Below are 19,919 nucleotides of genomic sequence, written 5' to 3'. Positions count from 1 at the left end.
AGAAGTGGTGGCATACCATTAGAGGAGGATCCTACGATAAACAAAAAAAATACCACATGGCCTTGAGGGCCCGGGAAATTAAAGGAAAATAAGATTGCAACATAGCTATTCTCCACGAGTACAAATCAGCATATTAATTACAAAATCGAACCTAGGCAGTATAATTCCGTAGAAACCAATCCGTAAGTGTAGGAGGAATAATACCCATGACACACATGGACCGGTGGCTACGGTCGACATTAGCATGGCCTGCCTCTTATTGTTAGGGAGCAGGCGGCATCGCGCACCTCTCCAAAGGCGGCACCCCGACCACGCACGGTTGCGGAGGCACTAAAACTATGGCAGCGGTGCAGCCAATTCATGGCCTAAGGCCATCTTCAGCGGCGCGACGCATTTCAGACGTTCGAAATGTCTGTTTGCGTCAGCCCGCGGACGCGTTGTGGCCCAGGGCGACCGTTTGCGTCGGGGTAACTCCAGCGGTGCGGACGCATATTTTATCCGGGGACAGCGTCAAGGTCGCTAATGGCGTTTTACGTCCCGTCGAAGACTGCCGCCGGCGATTAACTGTTCCCGCGCGACGACAATCGTTCCCGCGCGCGCCCAATACATTCGCAAGTTTCGCCGGCGTTTCGCGCACGCGGGAAACGCCCTGCGCGCCAACGCCGTTTCCCGCCCCGCCGTGGCTATATACGGTGGACACCGCCGGGTGCGACGGGCACACCTCACACTACCATCCATCCATGGCGGACCACATGAGTTGGGAGCAAGTTGTTGACATTTGCCGCCAGCTCCACCCGGAGGAGGAGGAGGACGAGGTAGCTGCCGCCGGCGTTGAGGCCCAGCACCGGACACGGAGGTCGCGGAGGCGGAGGCGGAGGTCGCGCGGAGGCGGAGGCGGCGAGCGCGCGGAAGGGCGCCTCGCGGCGACCGGGCGGAGATCGCCAACGCCATGGCCGAGCTCGCCGACGCCGTGGCCGAGCTCGCGGAGGCGCGGGCGGCCCTCGCGGCCTCCGGCCGACGCCGTCATCCACGACATCGCGGACGACGACCCCCCGTGCCCGGGCGCTTCGAGTGCGCCGGTGACCGGCGGGTTCTACTCGCGTCCTTCGAGTCCCCGGCGAGGGGACGCCCGCCGCCGCCGAGGCTTTGGTGGCGGAGGAGGAAGCCGCCGGCTATGCGACGGCCATGGCTAGGGGTTAACGTGCTCCGACCTGGACTCGCTCGAGCGTAGGGCGTTCTCCGCGCGGGTCGAGCAGAGAACCGGGAGCTGGAGGTCGGCATCGCCGCCGGGGACGAAGCGTGGCGGCGGCGGCTAGGGACGAGGCCCGCTTCGTCGCCGGCCGACGTGGCGGCGATCCGGCGGCGGTCCGTGCGGCGGTCCGTGAGGAGGACGCGGCGGCGGCGGAGGAGGAGGCCCGGCGGCGGCGGCGGTCCGAGCGGTGACGGCCTGTGGGACAGCTCCCTGGCCGAGGCCCTCGAACGCCGCAGGCGGCAGGACAAGATGTCCGTTCGCCGCGCGGAGTGCAAGAAGCGCTCCCGCTTCGACGACGGCGCCGGCCCATCCGGCGGCCAGTAGTAGGGCGCGCGACTGCGAGTAACCGAGGCCGGTGTAGACCGCGCGACGGCGAGTAGGTACGGCCATTGTAGTTTTAGGTTAACTTGACTAACCATCTCTGTAAAGATGGTCCTTTTGGCCAATCAATAGTAATGAAAAAATATTTTGCTTATCTAGTCACTGCCGACCGGGCCCGGATGTACCCAACGCGGATATTTTCCGCGACCGCCGAGCGTCCGCGGAGACGCAAACCTGGCGCATATTTGGGTCAGGTTTGCGTCTCCGTGACGACGACGATCACTTTGCGTCGCCCGGCCGGGCGAACGTATTTTCGGTCACGGCGGACAAAAACGGTCGCTCAGCGACCATTTGCGTCGCGCCGCTGGAGATGACCTAATCAAATCGGTCCAGACGGCCATGGTGGGCGAATAACCTGCACAAAGGCTTCGTGAAGGCCCGAGTGCTGAGGACCACGTGCAGGAGTTGATGAGAGACGAGCCTGCCCCACTTCCCACCACGAAGGATTGTGTCTGTCGCTCTTGTCGCCGAGATCATTGCGCGAGCTAATAATAACCTGCACAAAAAAGAACGGGTCTAAAATTGGAACATGCAACGAAGAAATGCCGCCAAACCAAACAATTTCACCGTCTGGAGCACTTCAACGATTGCTCGTTAAATTAGAAATGCTGCAAAACCATGAAGTATGGCCAGAATCGGAGATGCCCTAACGATGCGCGGTCACCAAACTGGGCGAGCGTACAGACTACATGCATGGGATACGTACATGGAGAATGTACAAATGGCACTCAATACATGCAGGTTAATGACCCAAACCGGACTAAGCGTACATCTAGTGTGTGTTCTACAAGTATCGTATTGTAGTTATTTTCAACACGTAAAAGAAACTATGATAAGTACCTTTTGAACGAAGTGGTAAGTTTTTATGCGAGCCATTGATTTACGTTGTAAACATTTCTAGACGAAGTACACCGAATCAGAGCTCGATTGGAGTTCGCACAACTTTAATTTTAGGCATCTTTTACATTACCTTTTACCACAGCTGGTAAAGGGAGAGGTATGATTAGTCAACGGTCAGGATTAAACGGCCCGACAGCCCATCAACAAGTACACCATCGAAAAAAAAAATAGCTCTCCCGAAACGGGCCCAACAATTGGCCCAACAGGAGAGAAGTCGGCAGCCTCCATCACGAGAGCAGTCGCCGGCCTCCCTCAACATCGCGTTCTCCCTGGAGCGTGACCGCCGCCGCCATCCCGTCGGCGTCGTCCTTCGCGGAGCGCAACCGTCGCCTCCGTCGACACCCTCGCGAGCCTACGTCAACACCCTCGCCAACCTCCGTCGCGTGACCGCCGCCGCCATCACGGCATCCGGTCGGCGTCGTCCTGCGCGGAGCGCAACCGCCGCCTCCGTCGACACCCTCGAGATCCCGTCGTCCCGCGTGGAGACCGCTGCCGCCATCGACACCCCGTCCTCCTGCATCTAGGGCGACCGCCGCCATCGACTCCACGCCATCCTGCATCATGGGCGGCCGCCGCCACCAGCGGATCGGCCCGGTCCTGCATCGCCGGCACCAGGTAGCCTATTTCTCTGGTTCTGGCCCATCCAATACTTCCAATCCACCTGAGACAGGAATGAATTAACACTTTACTGCATGATTTTGTTCATGTGCTTACAAACTAGCATCTTCATACTACTGTTATGCTACTGTTATCCTACTGTTATCCTGTTATGCTACTCGGTGGATGCGAGTTGACCAACAAACCAATTTGGCTTCATACTACTGTTATCCTGTTTTTGTAGGATGATGTTGCTTAAATTAGATTTTCATTTTCTTACGTCCCCCCTGACCAGACAGTGGAAAGGCCCAGAGCTTGGCCGACCTGAATAAGAAGGCAAAAACAGCTATGATACAGTGTTTTAGGAACAACCATAGTTCAGAGAATAAAAGCTTTGCTGTCGAGAGGTGTAGAGACATTATGTATGGTGATGTGCCTCACATTGCTAGCTCCACATGTGCAGATGTGCATGTTGTGGCTTGTGAAACTATAATTATCATGACATAGTAGTCTGATTGTTGAGTCTAATGCCGTCCTTTGTACATGTTGGATTTATTCGTAATCAGTTTGTCACATATAGAAAAAAAGGTGGAGGAAAAATGTTAAGAGATGTTCCAAAAGGAAAGACATTGTTCTGTGATAAAGTTTGTTTTAGATTCAAATCCTTGTTGTACTGTAAAGGCTTTCTGAGTTTATCGAAATTTACTTAGAGAGATACATGTATGATGTCTGGTTCTATTTAGTCAAACTTTAGGAGTTTGGAGGAAAGGTGTGGGATGAAGTTGTAATGGGCGCAAGTGATACTTGGTTTCATTTTTAATGAAATCGGGAGCGGGAGCTCCTCAATTCAAAAAAAAAAAAGTTTATCTTTGTGATTTATTGTCATTCTGAAAAGGTATTTTCATATAAATACTAAATAATCATGTTTATCCTGCAAATCCGTTACCTCTATTTCATTGATTTGCGAGTGTGATGCATACACTGCTTCCTTAGTTATGTGGTGTTGGCAGATTATTGGATGTTAATTAAGCTGTTATGTAGCCTGTAAGCACCAAATTCAGAAAATTTCTTTTGCAGATAAATTCACAACATGATAAGTCATGCATATAGCGAACCTTATTTGTAGACCTAGTCCTAGGTTTGAAACTAGGCTCTTCATTGCATCTTTTAGAAAGAAAAGTACATAAGTTATTTGCAGAGATATGAAATCGTTGTGTCAAGTCATCAATGATAGCGCAGACTAATCTAAATTCTAAATTCTCAAATGGCTTTTTGTTCAAGCTTATATTTGGATTGCATAAAATATATACAAGAACTACTGCTAAATGTATGAGAGTTGCTTGACCTATCACTTGAAACAACATATCCATTTTACTAGACTAGTAACATGAATCTTATTTTTATGATTGTGGTTTTCAGACATGGATGGTCAAGGCCCTGGCGACGAGGAGAGTGAAGAGTATCTCCTCGTGGTTAGCAAGACCTTCAGAAATGAGGATGAAGGATATGAGTTCTATAATGAGTACGCAAAGGTCAAAGGGTTCAGTATTAGGAAGGAGGAGGTGAAATACTTGCCTGGCACACACACTCGGTTCAGGCGGCTTTACACATGCTTTAAAGAAGGATACCTTACATTGGTGAACTTCGAAAAGCCTGAACCAAAAAGAACTCCAAAGGCTCTTACTCGTTGTGGATGCCGAGCTCGTTTAGAGATTGAGCTGAGTGCGGCTACCGGGGAATGGTTCGTGAAGAATTTTGTGGACAAGCATAACCATCCACTCGCTAAGGAAGGCCAGTCTGCTTACCTGTTCTCTCACCGCCGGATGACAGACGACCAGAAGGCCGATGTAGTTGGGTATGGGATTGGTGGCCTCCGCACACACAAGATAATGGACGTAATGGAACATCAGGCCGGTGGTCCCGACAAGGTTGGGTTTATATCCCGAGATTTGTATAACTTTGTTGCGGAGTACAAGAAGAAAAAGATTGAAGGTAGAGATGCTGAATACATGCTGCTGAACTATATGGCGTAACAGAAAGACATGGATGCAGACTTTTTCTTAGGCCTGTAAATGGTCACGGGCTGTCCACGGCGCCGCCAGCCCAGCCCAGTTTATTCCCTTAAGTTAAGGCCCACGGTCAAAGGAAAATTAATGATGGGTAGTGGTGGCCCGTCCGCTACCGCCGCCATGTCGCTTCGATTCTAGCGATTCATCGAGGCTTCACCGCTTCAAGGCATTGGCGACGGGCGACATGACCAGCGAAATTTCCCAATTCGACTTCCCATCTCCTGCACCTCCTCCGTACGCCGCCAGATCCTCCTCGAATTCCCCGAAATCCGATCGCCCCTCGTCGGAATCGCCCGCCCCCGCGACCCCGCTCTCCGCCGTTGGTCGCCCTCGCGGGACGGCAGCCCCCGCGCCGTTGCGAGCAGCGGGTGAATTCGTCGCGTGTGCGGGGGATTTTATCGGAGATTTGGGACGGCTGCCCGAGATCCCTCGATCTCCCCGTCGGATTCGTCGCTGGGTGGGAAAGCCTTTGCACGTTCTGGCCGGTGATACGTGTATCTGCGTCGCCGGTTTGGTGAGCTTTAGATAGACGCGTGATCTCGTTGGCGGGTGTTGGTGGGCACAGCGGACGACGCTTAATTTGATGGAATTGAACGAACAGCTAGCGGCCACCCGCACACCTCAAGCGAACGGAGGTGGTCATGTAGCGGGCACCCACGGGCAAGCCCAATTACAGGCTGACTTTTTCTACAGACATGACACTGACAGTGAAGGGCATCTGACAAACATTTTCTGGGCAGATGCACAGTCTCGGTTGGACTACGATGCATTTAGCGGAGTTCTAATCTTTGACAGCACGTACCGTGTGAACCGTTATAACCTGCCATTTGTTCCGTTCGTTGGAGTGAACCACCATCGCAGCACGACTGTGTTTGCTTGTGCGGTCTTATCAGATGAGACCACAAGCTCATATGTATGGCTGCTCGAGACATTTCTCATGGCGATACGCCAGAAACATCCTAGATCACTGATCACTGATGGGGACTATGCAATGGCTAGAGCAATCTTCGTTGTAATGCCCGATGCATTTCATCGGTTGTGCAGCTGGCACATAGAACAAAACATGATAAAGCACCTTCGCAAGGAAAAGCTGAAAGACTTCAGGCAATTCATTTACATGAGGATGGAAGTTGATGAGTTTGAGAGGAGATGGGCCGAGTATAAGCAGAAGCACGGGGTTAGCGAAAAGGACTCATGGTTTAATAGGATGTATGATCTGAGAGAGAAATGGTCCGCGGCGTACACAAAAGGTGGGTACTTTCTGCGAATGAGGAGCAACCAGAGGAGTGAAAGTCTCAACTCTGGGCTCCATAACCATCTTGACAGGCATATGTCGATGGTCGATTTGCTCGAGCACTCTCAGTATTACAAGTCACGTATCCATACGAATGAAGAGGAGCTGGATGCCAAAGCTTCGCAGTCAGTACCTTTCACTAAAATATCCGATCACCCACTGTTGAAAAGTAGTGCTGCCCGTATTTATACTCCGGTAATGTTCAAGATAGTAAAGGAGCAGATCATGAAATCTGATGAATGGAAGATTGGTGAGGTGACCCAGCAAGATGCTTTTGGTTTTAGTTGTATTGTAGTCAGTAAATGGGGCAATCATGATGTGACGTGTGTTTTTCGGCGATACCTTGATGGAGAGCGTGTGCTGCCACTGTCGGAAGATGCAGCGTGAGGAAATCCACTGTGCACACGTATTTCGTGTTCTGAAACACCTAGGCTTCCGCGATATACCTCACTGTTGTATTGCCGTCAGATGGACAATGCAAACTAAAGCTGGTTTGGAACCCGAGGGCAATAACAGTAGACATGTTTGGTCTGAACAGATGGATCGGTACCGGCGAACTCCGAAACAAGGCGAATACATTTCTATTCAAAGCTTCATTGAGCATCCAGGAATCACAGAGTGATGGGATTTTTTAACACTATTTCGTTGGATGACGACGAGAATGACGAGAATGCTGAGGCTGGCGAGAATGATGTCAATACTGCTTCCAGAACATTTGGTCCGTTGCCTGCATATTTTTCAGGGGCAAACCAAGCTTTTACTGGGAAAGTTCTCGATCCAATTCCGATAAAGCCAAAAGGTGCTCCATCTAAGAAGAGGCCTAAGGCGTTCCATGAGAGATTCAGACCCGCGGACTAAGGTAACTGTACCATAATAATAAATTGTGTGCTGCATGTAATGAACACCAAATGTTATCTTCATTGTATCTATATTTTTCCGCCAATATTATTTCTGGTATACGATATGTATTATTTACTGTTTCTTTTGTTTAAACATATACCAGGTGGTATGTGATTTGAAGCAAAAGGTGCTGCTGTGTCGTCTTCCGAAGGTGGTTCTCTTAAGGTTTTAGGCTTAGCTCTGAAATACATGGATGTGGCGATGTTCTGATAAGGTTTTAGGCTTAGCTCTGAAACACAAAACACATTTGCTTATTTTCTTATTCTGAAATGTCAGTTACATATGTGTTCAGTGTCAATTTTATGACCTACGCCAGTATAGATGAACTCTGCTCTGACTTTCCGTTTTCTCATTTCCTTGTGCAACTGATTTAGTATTATTGCTTTGCTTTGTGGGCTAGTGGGTACAAAGTATCAGGGCTGAGAGCCTGAGAGTGTGTAGACAAAGGAGCAGCTTTAACCAGTGATAATGGCGTTCTAAGTTTGCTTGTTGTTGTGGAGTATTCCTGTCAAGTTCTGTGAACATGGGAATCGGAAAACAATTTCCTCACTATCTTTGATTTCTATTACAGTGTGAATTTTGTATTACTGAATTATAGCCCTGGTGTTTTACAAATATAGGCCAGCTAACATGTGGATTTCTGAATAAGACAATGACTTAATTTTGCACCATCAGCTAACAGGTGGATTTCTGAATGATATGGTACCGTTATGGATTATATTTTCGTATTACCGATCTACATTGATTTTCTCAGAAAGATATAGTGTAACAGACATAGCCTGGAATTACCGATCTACATTGATTTTCTCAGAAAGATATAGTGTAACAGACATAGCCTGGAATTGATAGTACAAAGGACAAAACAGGCCCGACAGGGTGCGGATACTGGAGCAAACAAGCGTTCTGCTGTAGGTGTTTCGTCAGTCCAGAGGCAGACAGCAACAAGGCTGAAGTGATGTGGTTTTGATTAAAACTCAACCTTGCTATTTGTGCTTAATGTATTTTTGCTTCTCCCCTGCTCCGCGGCGATGGTGAGGATGGAGGCCGAGGAGCCGTTGTCCACCGTCATGGCGCCGGAGTTGGGATGGACACGGCGGCGGCGGAACCTCTCTCGTCGTGGAAGAACGAGCAGGAATGCCCACCCACGATCTGGTCGGCAGCTAATGGGGCTGGACCAATCTACTGGGCTGGGCCTGTCAATTGGGCCGGCCCACCGATGTTTTTTTTAGGTGCGAAAATTGTGAGTTTTCAACTATGGTATGAAAATTTTTGGGCCATTGGATGGACGAAAATTAATGGCTATTATTTATTTGGGGTACCACAAAACAACCCTAATTTTAAGCCTTGACTAGGGCAACTCACCTCAGTGCTTGAGCTCCTTCTGATTTGAGTGCACCTCCCTGCAGTTAGCGGGAAGCCTTTTCTGCCTGTTTGACAACCACGGACCGGTCACTTCATACACGACTTGGAAGCAACAAGAGTGAAACGGAGATGCACACATGCTCTAAAAGGAGAAACTGGACGCAAGTGCCTTGTGTGAACTTACCTTCACTACTGATGAACACGCAGTTTTGTAACCCCATCTGTGAGATCAGTTGCAGCAAACCTATCAAGTATATCCTGTGTAGTTGGTCTCTTCGCTGGGTTTGTTGCAATGCACTCTTGCCCTATCTCAGCACATACCCGTACTTGTTCCAGCTGTGAAATCTCCAATCTATTGGCCCACATTTGAAGTATCTATGAAATTTCAATTGTGAGTTGTGAGTTAACTGAGGGAATAAGGATCGACATATATGTTTAATAGAAAACTAGGTATATACAAAACACCTACATGATGTTAACGTTCAAACCACATACCAATGCAAAAAAAAAAAAAGCTAACAAGAGAATTAAGTCTTTTGCGTCTCTTATACAGAACTGATCTCCCCTCTCCATTTACCGTCCCCCTAACCCTAGCCGTCGCTCTCCCCATGTCCTCTCCCGTCGCTGTCGGATCCCAGCCGGGCAAAGCCCGTGTGGGCGAGGATGATGGTGCAGCAGGGTGTCCCTCCGCTGCGGCTCAGAGGCGTGGCTGTGGCGGTAGATCTTGAGCGGTCGCCGCGGGATGACGTGTGGTGGGGCCATGGCGCCGGTCACGCAGTGATGTGGCCTCCTCCAACTTTGGTTGTCTTTATCGTCGGTGCAAAGGGATTTAGCTAGTGGTGGTGCTGCCTCGCGGCGGTTTCCCGACGGCGGATCGCTTAGACTGTGGGGTGCAGCGGTCCACGGTGAGGAGAAGACGGTGGTCTAACTGCTGAAGTGGGTGAGGATGCCACCATCAACGGTGGTCTAACTGCATCGTAGCCCTCGTTGGAGGTGTTATGGGTGCCTCCTAGATTGGATGATGGCGCCGTCTCATCGGCTGGACATACGTGTGGACGGCTTGGTGGATGGGTTTCAGTCTCCGCATGTTTCTCACGTGAAGACCAAGGTGCAGCAGGGCGCTTGACATAGAATAAATGTTTGAAACAGTAAGGCAGGTGGTTCTTACACAATCAATGTCAAAATACCCCTTCTCTCCCGTCAACATCTCGATGATTATAACACCAAGACTGTATAAGTCTATTTTCAATGTGATTTGCCCGCTGAAGAATTCTGGTGGCATATATCCCCTGAATGAAATGAGAGAAGATAATGAAATGTCTAATTGTTAGCTGACCTATTACGGAAAAAATAGCACTGAAGAGCTTAGCCAGCTTTACATTGTTCCCATCAAGTGTGAAGTAACGATCTGGCTTTCTTTTTCATCAAAACACCGTGAGAGACCAAAGTCAGCAATTTTAGGCACCAAATTATAATCCAGCAATATATTAGCTGGTTTGAGGTCCAAGTGTATAATATGACTCTGGTGAAGATAATTTAAACCATGGCATATCCCTTTGATTATTTGGTAATGCACTCTCCATTCAAACCCATGAGAAGCATCTACATAAGAACGAGCAGAATGTGAGATACTTTAGTTCTTATTGAAAATTTTGATATCTAGAATGTACACGGTGCCATGTATTTATTTGTATACTTCGATTCTGATAGTGTATCATTGAATCAAATAATCAAGATAAATAAAGAAAATGAAGATGGAAAAGCACGTTACAAGCCACAATGACCCTACCGATGACATAGCGATCAAGAGATTTTGGCAGATACTCAAAGCAGAGCAACCTTTGTGATACATCTGCCATAACAAACCTTCCCTGGTAGGATGCCATTTTCCCTTGTGTATCGGCACAATACCCCAGAAATCGTATTATATTTTTGTGTTTTGCTTTCATCAAGCATTCTACCTCTTGGTGGAAAATCCTCTCATGCATATATGCATTAGACAGCATCTTCACAGCGACTATCTGATTCCCAATCATTCCCTACAGTCCGAACATAGCTTGTTAGCAAAAACTCAAGTTGTCCGATCAGGGGCACTCGACAGTTTATCATACCTTATAAACAACTGCATACCCTCCACTGCCAATTTCCTGATCACTGGAGAAATAATTTGTGATTTGTTCTAAGAGAGATAATGGAAGGCTCATCGGCTCAGCAGTTGCATCAAGTAGAATTTTCTCCAAGTCATGTGCCGTGAGTAATCTATGTTGTGCAATAGATGAACTCATCCTGCTAGTTTCAGTAGACCCATCTGTTGTTTCTGTTTCAACCAGCCTATCGATTATAATGCGTGGATCTGGTCTCATCTTTGGATTATAGTCAGTGCACTCTCTCCCTACGTCAGCACATACCCGTACTTGTTCCAACTGTGTACATATGTCTTCCTGTGATTTCTCGAACCTAACCTTCCAACTTTCACGTACCTATGAAATTGTATTGACAGCTGAGTAACATATTTTAGATGGGAAATTTCTGGAGTATATTATTACCATACTTGATAGCTTCACGTATAAGCCACATCAATTATGACATCAAACTAAGAAAACACGTTATCCAAAAGGCTAAATTTGCTCCCACATTTCGTATCAGATCTTAATGTCATGTAAATTGCATTTTGACGTCTGGTCAGAACAGGCAAAACAAAAGGTAATTAAGGTTTCCTCACCAATCATGACATATGCAATTATGTTATGTGTTTTCTTCATTTATTTTATTAGTAGTGAAGGTATATATAGGCATATATAGAAAAAATTATTGTCCACACTTGCATGTCTATACATCATTAAAGTAGTAGAAAAAACTATAAAATAATCAGTTATTTTTATACAGAACTCATTTAAATTCCATGAATATGAAAATTTTGAAATAATTTGTAAGAACATTAGACATTGGTTATACATAAGATATTTTAATTTAACTGAAATATGGAATAAGGTTGGAAAATAATATTACTATTTGACCTGCAGTTAGCAACGGAGAATCAATGCCAACTTAACATGCCCCAAATCGATATATCAACATTTATGGGTTTGACTGGCAGCTGAAAAGATGTCGATTATTAGAGACTAGAGGCGAGTGGATGCATGTATGAGATGGCGGTTATTTGCGAAACTCATAGTCCAAGGGCCATGAACTAAGCAGCCAGGTGGAAAGATTACCAGCGATGCTCAATCATATTCTCCGGCAGCATATACATATTGGCTAAAATAATAATCTATATTTTATATAATATTACATTTTAATGTACAGATTAATTTCTTGAATAATAGTTGGTGCAGCAGCAGGTAACTTACCCAATAAACAATTGTACTGTTACTTAGTCCGCATGAGTAATAGTTAACTATAAGCAAACCAATTAAGATGCATATCATGTAGCTTAAATTTCAAAAAACTTTTTGAGATGAAATTTCAACAAACTGTGTAACTTAAATATAGAAGTGTTGAAGGGACCAATTGTATATATTTAATATTATGTTGCATAAAAAAATACACAATACACTGGTTTTGTTTGACACACATTAACTCCCATGATCTTTTGAATTACAAATAAGGTTTCACTGATTGGCTTAGTAATAAAAAAAATTATGGATGGTTATAGGTTACATGTACACCCCCACATATAAAAAGCATATACAAATAAATCTAGCGGCAAAGATGTGTTGGCCATTATGCTAGTTTTACGATTATGCTTACATTATACAACTTTTCAAACAACAGGAAAATAAGAGCATGATATTATATATGCAAATCAAGGAATAACATGTTTATTTTATAAAAAAAAAAAAATCTTGAAACGGTAACATAAATTGTTCTTACATTCTCAACATCTGTATACCCCTTCTCTCCTGTCAGTATCTCCATGATTATTACACCAAGACTATATAGGTCTGACTTCAATGTGATTTTTCCACTATAGAACTCTGGTGCTAAATACGCCCTGCATAAAAAGTATTATGTGCTCCATGGAAGATCGAGAAAAAAAGAGAGGACGATGTACACAATCATTGCCTGATAATGCAAATTAGTTTGAGAGGATTAACCATCTTACACTGATCCAATCAATTTGGTAGTAATAGTCCATCTTTGATTTTCATCAAAGCACTTTGAGAGGCCAAAGTCCGCAATTTTTGGCAGCATATCGCTATCCATCAATATATTATGCGGTTTGAGATCAGAGTGAACGATATGATTCTCGTGAAGGTAATGCAGACCCTCGCAAATCCCTTTAATAATTTTATAGCGATTTCTCCATTCAAGTCCACGAGATGCATCTATGACATGGAGTGATGAGGGGATTCAGTTATTTGAAATACTTGAAGTTCAAAAAATTTGAAAAATACAGAGTATACAACACACGGTATTTTTTTTTATATGTGATGCTTGAACCAAACATTCTATTCTGGTGGTAAAACAAGAGATAGGCAAGCAAAACCATCAAATATACATTTTCGAAATGGAGGGAGTACCCGATGCATACGGCTTTGAATGATTTATTCAACCAAGGACTGGCAAAGTTTATACATCAAAAACCCAAAGCCACCTCACAACACCTACACACCCGACAACAATGTCAGCATGTGATGTGGGCATACCCCTATCAGGTACGCACTATTACCATACTAGTGCGGCCCAACTAGATGCCCACATGAGGATTACACATCTCAAAAAGCATTGGCAATTACTAAGGAGCTGAAGCCCAGGAACCTAGCGTGCAAGACAAGAATAGGCCCAAAATAAGGAACCCCAGAGTTCGTATTCAACCTATAACCGATATGATACCTGAGACCTGGCCTCTCATATAATGGCTAGGAGGGGTCGCTTCGGAGGACAACCCACAACAAAGACATAGAAGCTAATAAACCCTAGCCGATCTTCTTGGAATTATCATCTGGACGGGATCCCTCAACGCCATCAAGAACGACTTTCGTCATCTTCCAACTTCGGTTTCGTCAATGGCCAAGTCGGCAATCCTCTGTCACAGCACAACTCCGTATGCCGCGTTGGCTACGTACATTGCCTCGATTCCGTCCGACATAGCGCGACCTCGTCCACTGCGTTGACTCTTTTTGGTTAAACACCCGCAAGACATCACGAAACGCAAAGTCGACAGATTCCATGCAAAGTGTGCTAATCATGAGGCCCTCGACTCCGACGAAGACACCCAGTTGTGCGGTGCAAGCTACTCAGCCACCCCTGTATCTGCTATCAATAAAGCTAAGTGTTCCTCTATCAAGATTCGATAACTATTTACTTTTGCCACTCAAGGTTGCCCCCACAATCTAACCTTACATATCATTAACTCCATGCGGTCAACAAGTCACATGCAAAAACCCTAGTAGCTAACTCTGCTTAAACGTTGAATCCATGAAGACTATAGCCCTTGCAGCCCAACTGACATGTTGGCAAGGCACAGAGACCAAGGGCATCAGGCTAACGAAATGGCCTAAGGTACGGTGGCGGCGCACCAAGTACAATCATAACCTACAATATTATAAGTTGCAAAGGCGACATTTTTTTACTGACAAATACTTCACAACTCTTCCCATTTTCTGCGGTTTACAAAATGGGCGACTACAAGGACCTCTACTACCCTCCTCGCCATGACACACTCCACGAGTCAAGTCATACCCTCGAGGGATACTCCCATTGGGAGCACGCGGATGCAAAAGCACTCGAGTACATCGTGTCGTCGTCCATGACATCAGCTACATCGACCCACTTTATCAGGTCCCCCAACGAAGTTGACAACAATTGTTCGCGCCCGCAGGCGCGTGTCCCAAGTCAAGTACCTCCTTGGGTGTCATGACAAAACGATCCTATGCATGGCTAGAAGTAACCAAGCATAGTCTCAGGGCTACTCCCGTTAGGAGCGCTCGTCGCGCACCCAATAGAAACGATGGTATAGCTTGTGTACTGCATCGATTTCGTCTGCATCGTCGACTCTTGGCTTCTCACAGCCCCATTCACTGCAACCTGTGTAACGTCGAGTGCGGAGTCGATAGCTCCTCGAATGCCTAGATCGCATCCGCTGTGAAGATAATATGGTTGCCACGTTTATAACATGAAGATAAGACCCGTAGATCTAATCTACTGGCATGGGAACCGCCGTTGCGCTCTGCCAGATAACTTCCATACCTAATGTGTGATGAAAATCCCGACGGAACGTGTTGGGTACCCTCTCATAAGCTAGAGCTCCACTTGATAAATAACCCCACGGCACAAGGCGAGCTACCATGCCTATACCAGGTTCGATTCCGAGGACTCGAGCTTGAGTAGGTTAACTCTATTTTTTCACAAGAGCAATTAGCTAATCTCGATCTGTCGAGAGCACCAGGCACATGATGTGTGGACCTGATGATGTGTGGACCTGATGATGTGTGGACCTGATGTACTCCCAGTTTTGTAGTTTCACCTTATATGACTTTGAGTGAGCTCATAAATTCTAGTCTCTACGCGAGTCTACAACTCCCCTAGACACTTAATTAGGGGCTATCGACATGGGCACACCTATCAGGTACATACCCATTATTACCATACCATGTGCGGTCCAACTGGAGGCCCACGTGAGGAATACGCATCCCAAGAAGCATTGGCAATTACTAAGGAGCCGAAGCACAAGAACTTGGCGTGCGGGGCACAAACAGGCCCAAAACAAGGAACCCTAGAGTTCTTATTCAACGTGTAGTCGACTCGGACGCGATACCTGGGACCTAGCCTCTCTTATAAGGGCTACGAGGGGTCGCCGGGAGGACAACCCACAACGAATATATAGAATATAAACCCTAGCTACGCTAATTCTTCATAGCCATCACGACACGCTTCTAATCATCATCAATAAAGAACAGACAAGCAACATGTTGGGTTTTCCCTCCGAGACCTGAAGCTAGGTAAATCGTGTCCCTTGTGTTGCTTGTGTGCTGAAGAAACCACCAACGCTTTCTTCCCTAAAGTCCAAGTCCATAATCCATCGGCATTGTCGTGGTAGCCCCACATCAGTAGGACAAACTCTCATCAACTAAGAATCGGGAATTTCACATGCCCCGAGACACCCTCTAAAAGAAATGGGAGCACTCATCCGGTCTAGTAGGCTCTTAGCGAGCACCTCATGCACACGTTGCATAAGCCATCACCACCATCAACCGTTGGTCTATCTTCAAGACAAAGATATACTTGGCTCCTGTGAGGCCTACCATTGATGCCACCATGGGGCCAGATAGTTCCTCCACCCTACATGTGTCCTCCACCGCGTAACCTACACTGAGGTACCGCCGCACCATGCCGCTGATGCATGTAAAATGCATACATGAAATTTGTCCTTTATCATATTGAATTCCCACATATTGCAGCATATATGATGATAATATCATGTTTTACATTGATTTATGGGGATTTACTAATGATCTCCTTTATTTGTTTTATAACTCTACAGACGTCGGTCGTCCAATTGACCTGAGTCCTTCGCCCACCGACGTATTTTGACCTAAAAATCACTATATATATGGTCCCGAAGAGTTCTCGGGAGGAGAGTGCACAGAAGACAGAAACACGAAAACAGAGGTTGCATCAGCGAAGATTGGAGGGGGAAACTCCGCTAGGATCACCGCTTGAGGGATCTCCAACGTTTTCATCATCATCACCATGATCAAGGGGGAGTAGTCCACCTCTGGACTATGAGTTTGTGGCAGTAGCTTGATCTATTTCTCTCATGTTCTTCATAGTTCTTAGTGCCATATGAGCTACCCTACATGATTATGGCCATATTTGTAATACATATATGGTGGATCCTTATTCTATGATATTGTGCTATGAGATCTGATCATATTATGCGCAGGATGTATTGGTAGATGCATATTATGTACCCCGTTCTTAAGTATTGTTCTGATCCAATATCTATGCAAGAGCGTGTGTGGGGTGATGTGTGTATTAGACGGAGTATCATGGTTTTAGTGACTGAATAGTGACAACGAATTCAAGATCTATTATGGCTTTGCATTTTCTTTTGCTACCTCGCTAGGGATAAAGTGAATCCATGTGCTATGTTCGTCACATGACAAAAGTGATGATGTTGTTTGTTCAAGGTAGCATATTTGATATTCAAACATTATGCCAAAGTACTTATGACTATGCTCTGTTAATTCTTAATACAAGATTGCATGGATTTTCCCTTTCCTGTAGAATATAAGAGATACGTGTTGCATCATCTCTATGTTAGGGTGTGATGTTCATATGAATGCATATCTTTCACATGTTATTATTTTGCATCTTCATGTCTCATTGATGAATTGCTATTTGTCCACTACAAGTTAAAAGATAGAATAGTCAAGTAACCCATGAACCCAGTCCACTTTTTATCATAAGAAACACCTTTACCTTGCGTTTATCTTGTTTTCTATTTGCTGCACTATTTTAATCCAAAAATACAGAAATATTTACTTTTTTTATTTGCATCAAAAACATCCAAAACAATCAACCCCTTTACTATTTTTTTTACTTAATTACTTTATTTTATCTAGTTTTACTCGCTTTATTATTACTTGTGTTTATTTACTTACACGAAACCTTGTGCTTGACAATCACACGGTGGAGTTGGGGACACAAGGCTTTATTCTACTTTGCAGGATTGCTAGAAAAATAGAGAAGAGAACACTCTTTGCTCAGTTCCTCAAGACTTCGATATAAACCCTCAAGTCACTCTTGTGGGGAAAATACTCTGCTGACACAACACTCTGCACTTGAAGTCCCAACGTCATCAGCCGTCGAGACTCGTCATCGATGATGCGCAACAAAAAGCAACACCGCTACACCTCTAGACCAATCCAGTCAGCATGTGCTCCAAAAAACCGCTGCCCTCAAGATGGCAAGTGGCAGTGAAAGTGTCGCCAACGTCCGATCCCGAATCCCGGATCAAGGGTTTTCGTCGGAGAATCCCGATCAAGAAAATGGCAGCTACAAAAATGATGCCTTCGACAAGGAAACGATGCCAAGAGGCGCCGCCATCAACCGCCTCAGTTTTCACCGGCAACTGTGCAATTCCAAAACCGACACTATCTAGACTGCGATGCATCCTCCCACGAAGACATGCATGATGGATCAGAGTTGTGCAGCCCCAATGGAGCCGAATCAGGCCCATATAGCCCCATCACTGCACAGGTTGCCATCGACGCCACGCACCACCTCCTCCCTTGCCGATTTGGAGGTGAACCACCTCCATATCGCCGACCGCCGCGCTGCAACGAAACCGGAGAAGTCACGCCACCGTGGTGCCCGGTACTCCACGTCCAGGCTTGGGGATGGCATCCGTGCCGCATTCCCGCATGCGTGGAGACGACCCCCCCCCCCCCCCACACACACACACACACACACCGGGAACGACCAAGCTTTGCTCGGTTGTGCCCTTGGCAGCGGGTGAGGGAGGTAGGAGTAGGGGGTACGAGAGGGGCTAGCGGTGACGATTTAGGTTTTCCCCTCCTGCCGCCCCACGGGGGCGAGACAGGAGTGTTACAGATAATTTAGTCTTCCACGAGCAACTAGATGGAGGAGATTATTTGATTCAAAACAACTGTGGCCGAAGAAGTCAATCCGGTGCGCGGGGTGAGCTAGATGCATACACGAGCTAGCTTCTTTGGGCTAGGCGGTGAGGCAGGGTAGTGATGAACGAGGCGGGGTTTCTGTGGCTGGTGGTGCCGGAAGTTGGTGGCGCGAGTTGGCCCCGAGCTAGGTCCGTTTTGGCATGGGTGGGTTGCAGGCTTGTCTCCCACTGACTCTATGCCGACGGCGCGAAGTCTCCCCTAGGCTACCTCTGCATCATTGAGGATGTCTGGGATATGGTCCAGACATGGAGGTGGTGGTCTACTCCTTCGCCAGCGGAGGTTGGCCGTTTTGCGGCAAGTCGTTGTGTAGGGGAGCTCTCACACGGAGGTCCGGTGTTGAAGATCCTGTAGATGACGAGTTTTGGTGACGTGGAAGCCGGCGAAAACTGTGCCTCGACCTCGGTCTTGAGGAATGATGGAGGAATCGTGTGGCGTCATTACCTTGTCGAAGGCATCGTGTTTCCTTGTCCATCATTACACTCGAGTTGCTTCGGGGGAAACTCCATATATGTGTCTCCAAGATCGGAGATGGCGACGCCCGGCTTTGTTACCCCTCTTGAGGGCATCGTTTTTGGAGCAACGATCGAAGTGATCTAGAAGTGGACCGATGGAGCGACGTGTCACTACTGCGTTGACGATGATGAGTCATGGCAGTGTGGGGTCCCGGTGGCAGATGCGGAAGATGTGTGTGCACACGGAGAGGGCGCTGGCTGATGTCGTGGTGATGTCGTTTGCAGGATTAGTGAAGTTTATGCGGATCTTGACCATGAATGTTGCTCGGATGTTCGACTTTTGTGACGACTTATGTGGCGTATACATAAGGTTTTCACCAAGAGTCTGCTTATCAGGATGTACGCTCTCATTTCGCTTAGAGGACGTCTCGGGGTATGTGATTGTTTCAGGTTCCTAGCTGGTGGAGGTATTTCGTTGTCTTTCCGGTCACATAGTGGTCTTGTTAACAGGCTTTCGTCCATTGTCAAGTTAGCGTGATGGCTTCAGGTTTTGTGATGTATGTTCTTTGTCATGTCTAATTTGTTGAACGTTTTAATAAAAACAATAAAGGTCGTATGTATCTTTTCCATGCAGAGGTTGGGGTCGCACCCTTCAGTTCAAGGTGGAGGGGAGATGTCGCGGAGCTAGGTAGCGCGGTGCTCAAGCGGACATGCTCCGGTGCACATGCGAGTTCCGTCTTGGCCGCAGGGCCTGATCTGGGTCCGTGTTGTGCCAGCATGGGAACTTTCACTTCGTGTGATCTACGCCGTGCGCTCGACCATGAAGTGCGTGGCTAAGAGCATCACTAGTAGTACCCCTAAACCCTCAAACCAGTTTAAGGGTTGAGAATGGGCATTTTTTGGCACTTTTGAGGGGTGAAAAATAGGGGCAAAGACTAGAACCCTCAAACCCTCAAACTGATATAAAAGAATCAAAAGAAAATGCCACTGAGGTGGTCAACCCAACGGTGACTGGCACCGATGAGCGGCGGAGGCGGCGCTCCCGTGGCCCCCTATATGCGCGGA

General features: G+C 46.8%; 2 protein-coding genes across 6 annotated transcripts in view; one reads left to right on the top strand and one right to left on the bottom strand.

The window, feature by feature from the left end:
* Positions 1 to 2,560: 2,560 nt before the first annotated feature.
* Positions 2,561 to 19,919, bottom strand: part of LOC127294097 (uncharacterized) — a 28,384-nt gene continuing 11,025 nt past the window's right edge. The window contains exons 8-16 of the mRNA XM_051323845.1: positions 12,861 to 13,083; positions 12,629 to 12,749; positions 10,867 to 11,235; positions 10,545 to 10,794; positions 10,135 to 10,357; positions 9,924 to 10,044; positions 8,940 to 9,130; positions 8,756 to 8,820; positions 2,561 to 3,194 (exon numbers count right to left, since the gene is read on the bottom strand). Of these exons, the coding sequence (XP_051179805.1) occupies positions 8,945 to 9,130; positions 9,924 to 10,044; positions 10,135 to 10,357; positions 10,545 to 10,794; positions 10,867 to 11,235; positions 12,629 to 12,749; positions 12,861 to 13,083 (1,493 nt within the window). The 3' untranslated portion in view covers positions 2,561 to 3,194; positions 8,756 to 8,820; positions 8,940 to 8,944. The remainder of the gene's footprint in view (positions 3,195 to 8,755; positions 8,821 to 8,939; positions 9,131 to 9,923; positions 10,045 to 10,134; positions 10,358 to 10,544; positions 10,795 to 10,866; positions 11,236 to 12,628; positions 12,750 to 12,860; positions 13,084 to 19,919) is intronic.
* LOC127294098 (protein FAR1-RELATED SEQUENCE 5) lies at positions 3,010 to 8,382 on the top strand. 5 transcript variants are annotated; one of them, XM_071818810.1, is made up of 5 exons: positions 3,010 to 3,148; positions 4,550 to 5,122; positions 5,940 to 7,352; positions 7,497 to 7,544; positions 8,076 to 8,156. In XM_071818810.1, the coding sequence occupies exons 2-3, from the start codon at positions 4,552 to 4,554 to the stop codon at positions 6,878 to 6,880; spliced, it is 1,512 nt and encodes a 503-aa protein (XP_071674911.1). In that variant the 5' UTR covers positions 3,010 to 3,148; positions 4,550 to 4,551; the 3' UTR covers positions 6,881 to 7,352; positions 7,497 to 7,544; positions 8,076 to 8,156. The 5 variants fall into 5 exon arrangements, 4 of the variants coding, with proteins under 4 accessions (XP_071674911.1, XP_051179807.1, XP_051179809.1 ...); XM_051323847.2 differs by having other exon boundaries at positions 8,069 to 8,156; XR_011742868.1 differs by lacking the exon at positions 8,076 to 8,156 and having other exon boundaries at positions 5,893 to 7,352; positions 7,497 to 7,557.

This window comes from Lolium perenne, chromosome 4, assembly GCF_019359855.2.
Source record: "Lolium perenne isolate Kyuss_39 chromosome 4, Kyuss_2.0, whole genome shotgun sequence".
In the NCBI taxonomy this organism is placed as follows: Eukaryota; Viridiplantae; Streptophyta; class Magnoliopsida; order Poales; family Poaceae; genus Lolium; species Lolium perenne.
Note: the sequence above shows the minus strand (reverse complement) of the source record. Positions and strands in the feature narration are given on the sequence as shown.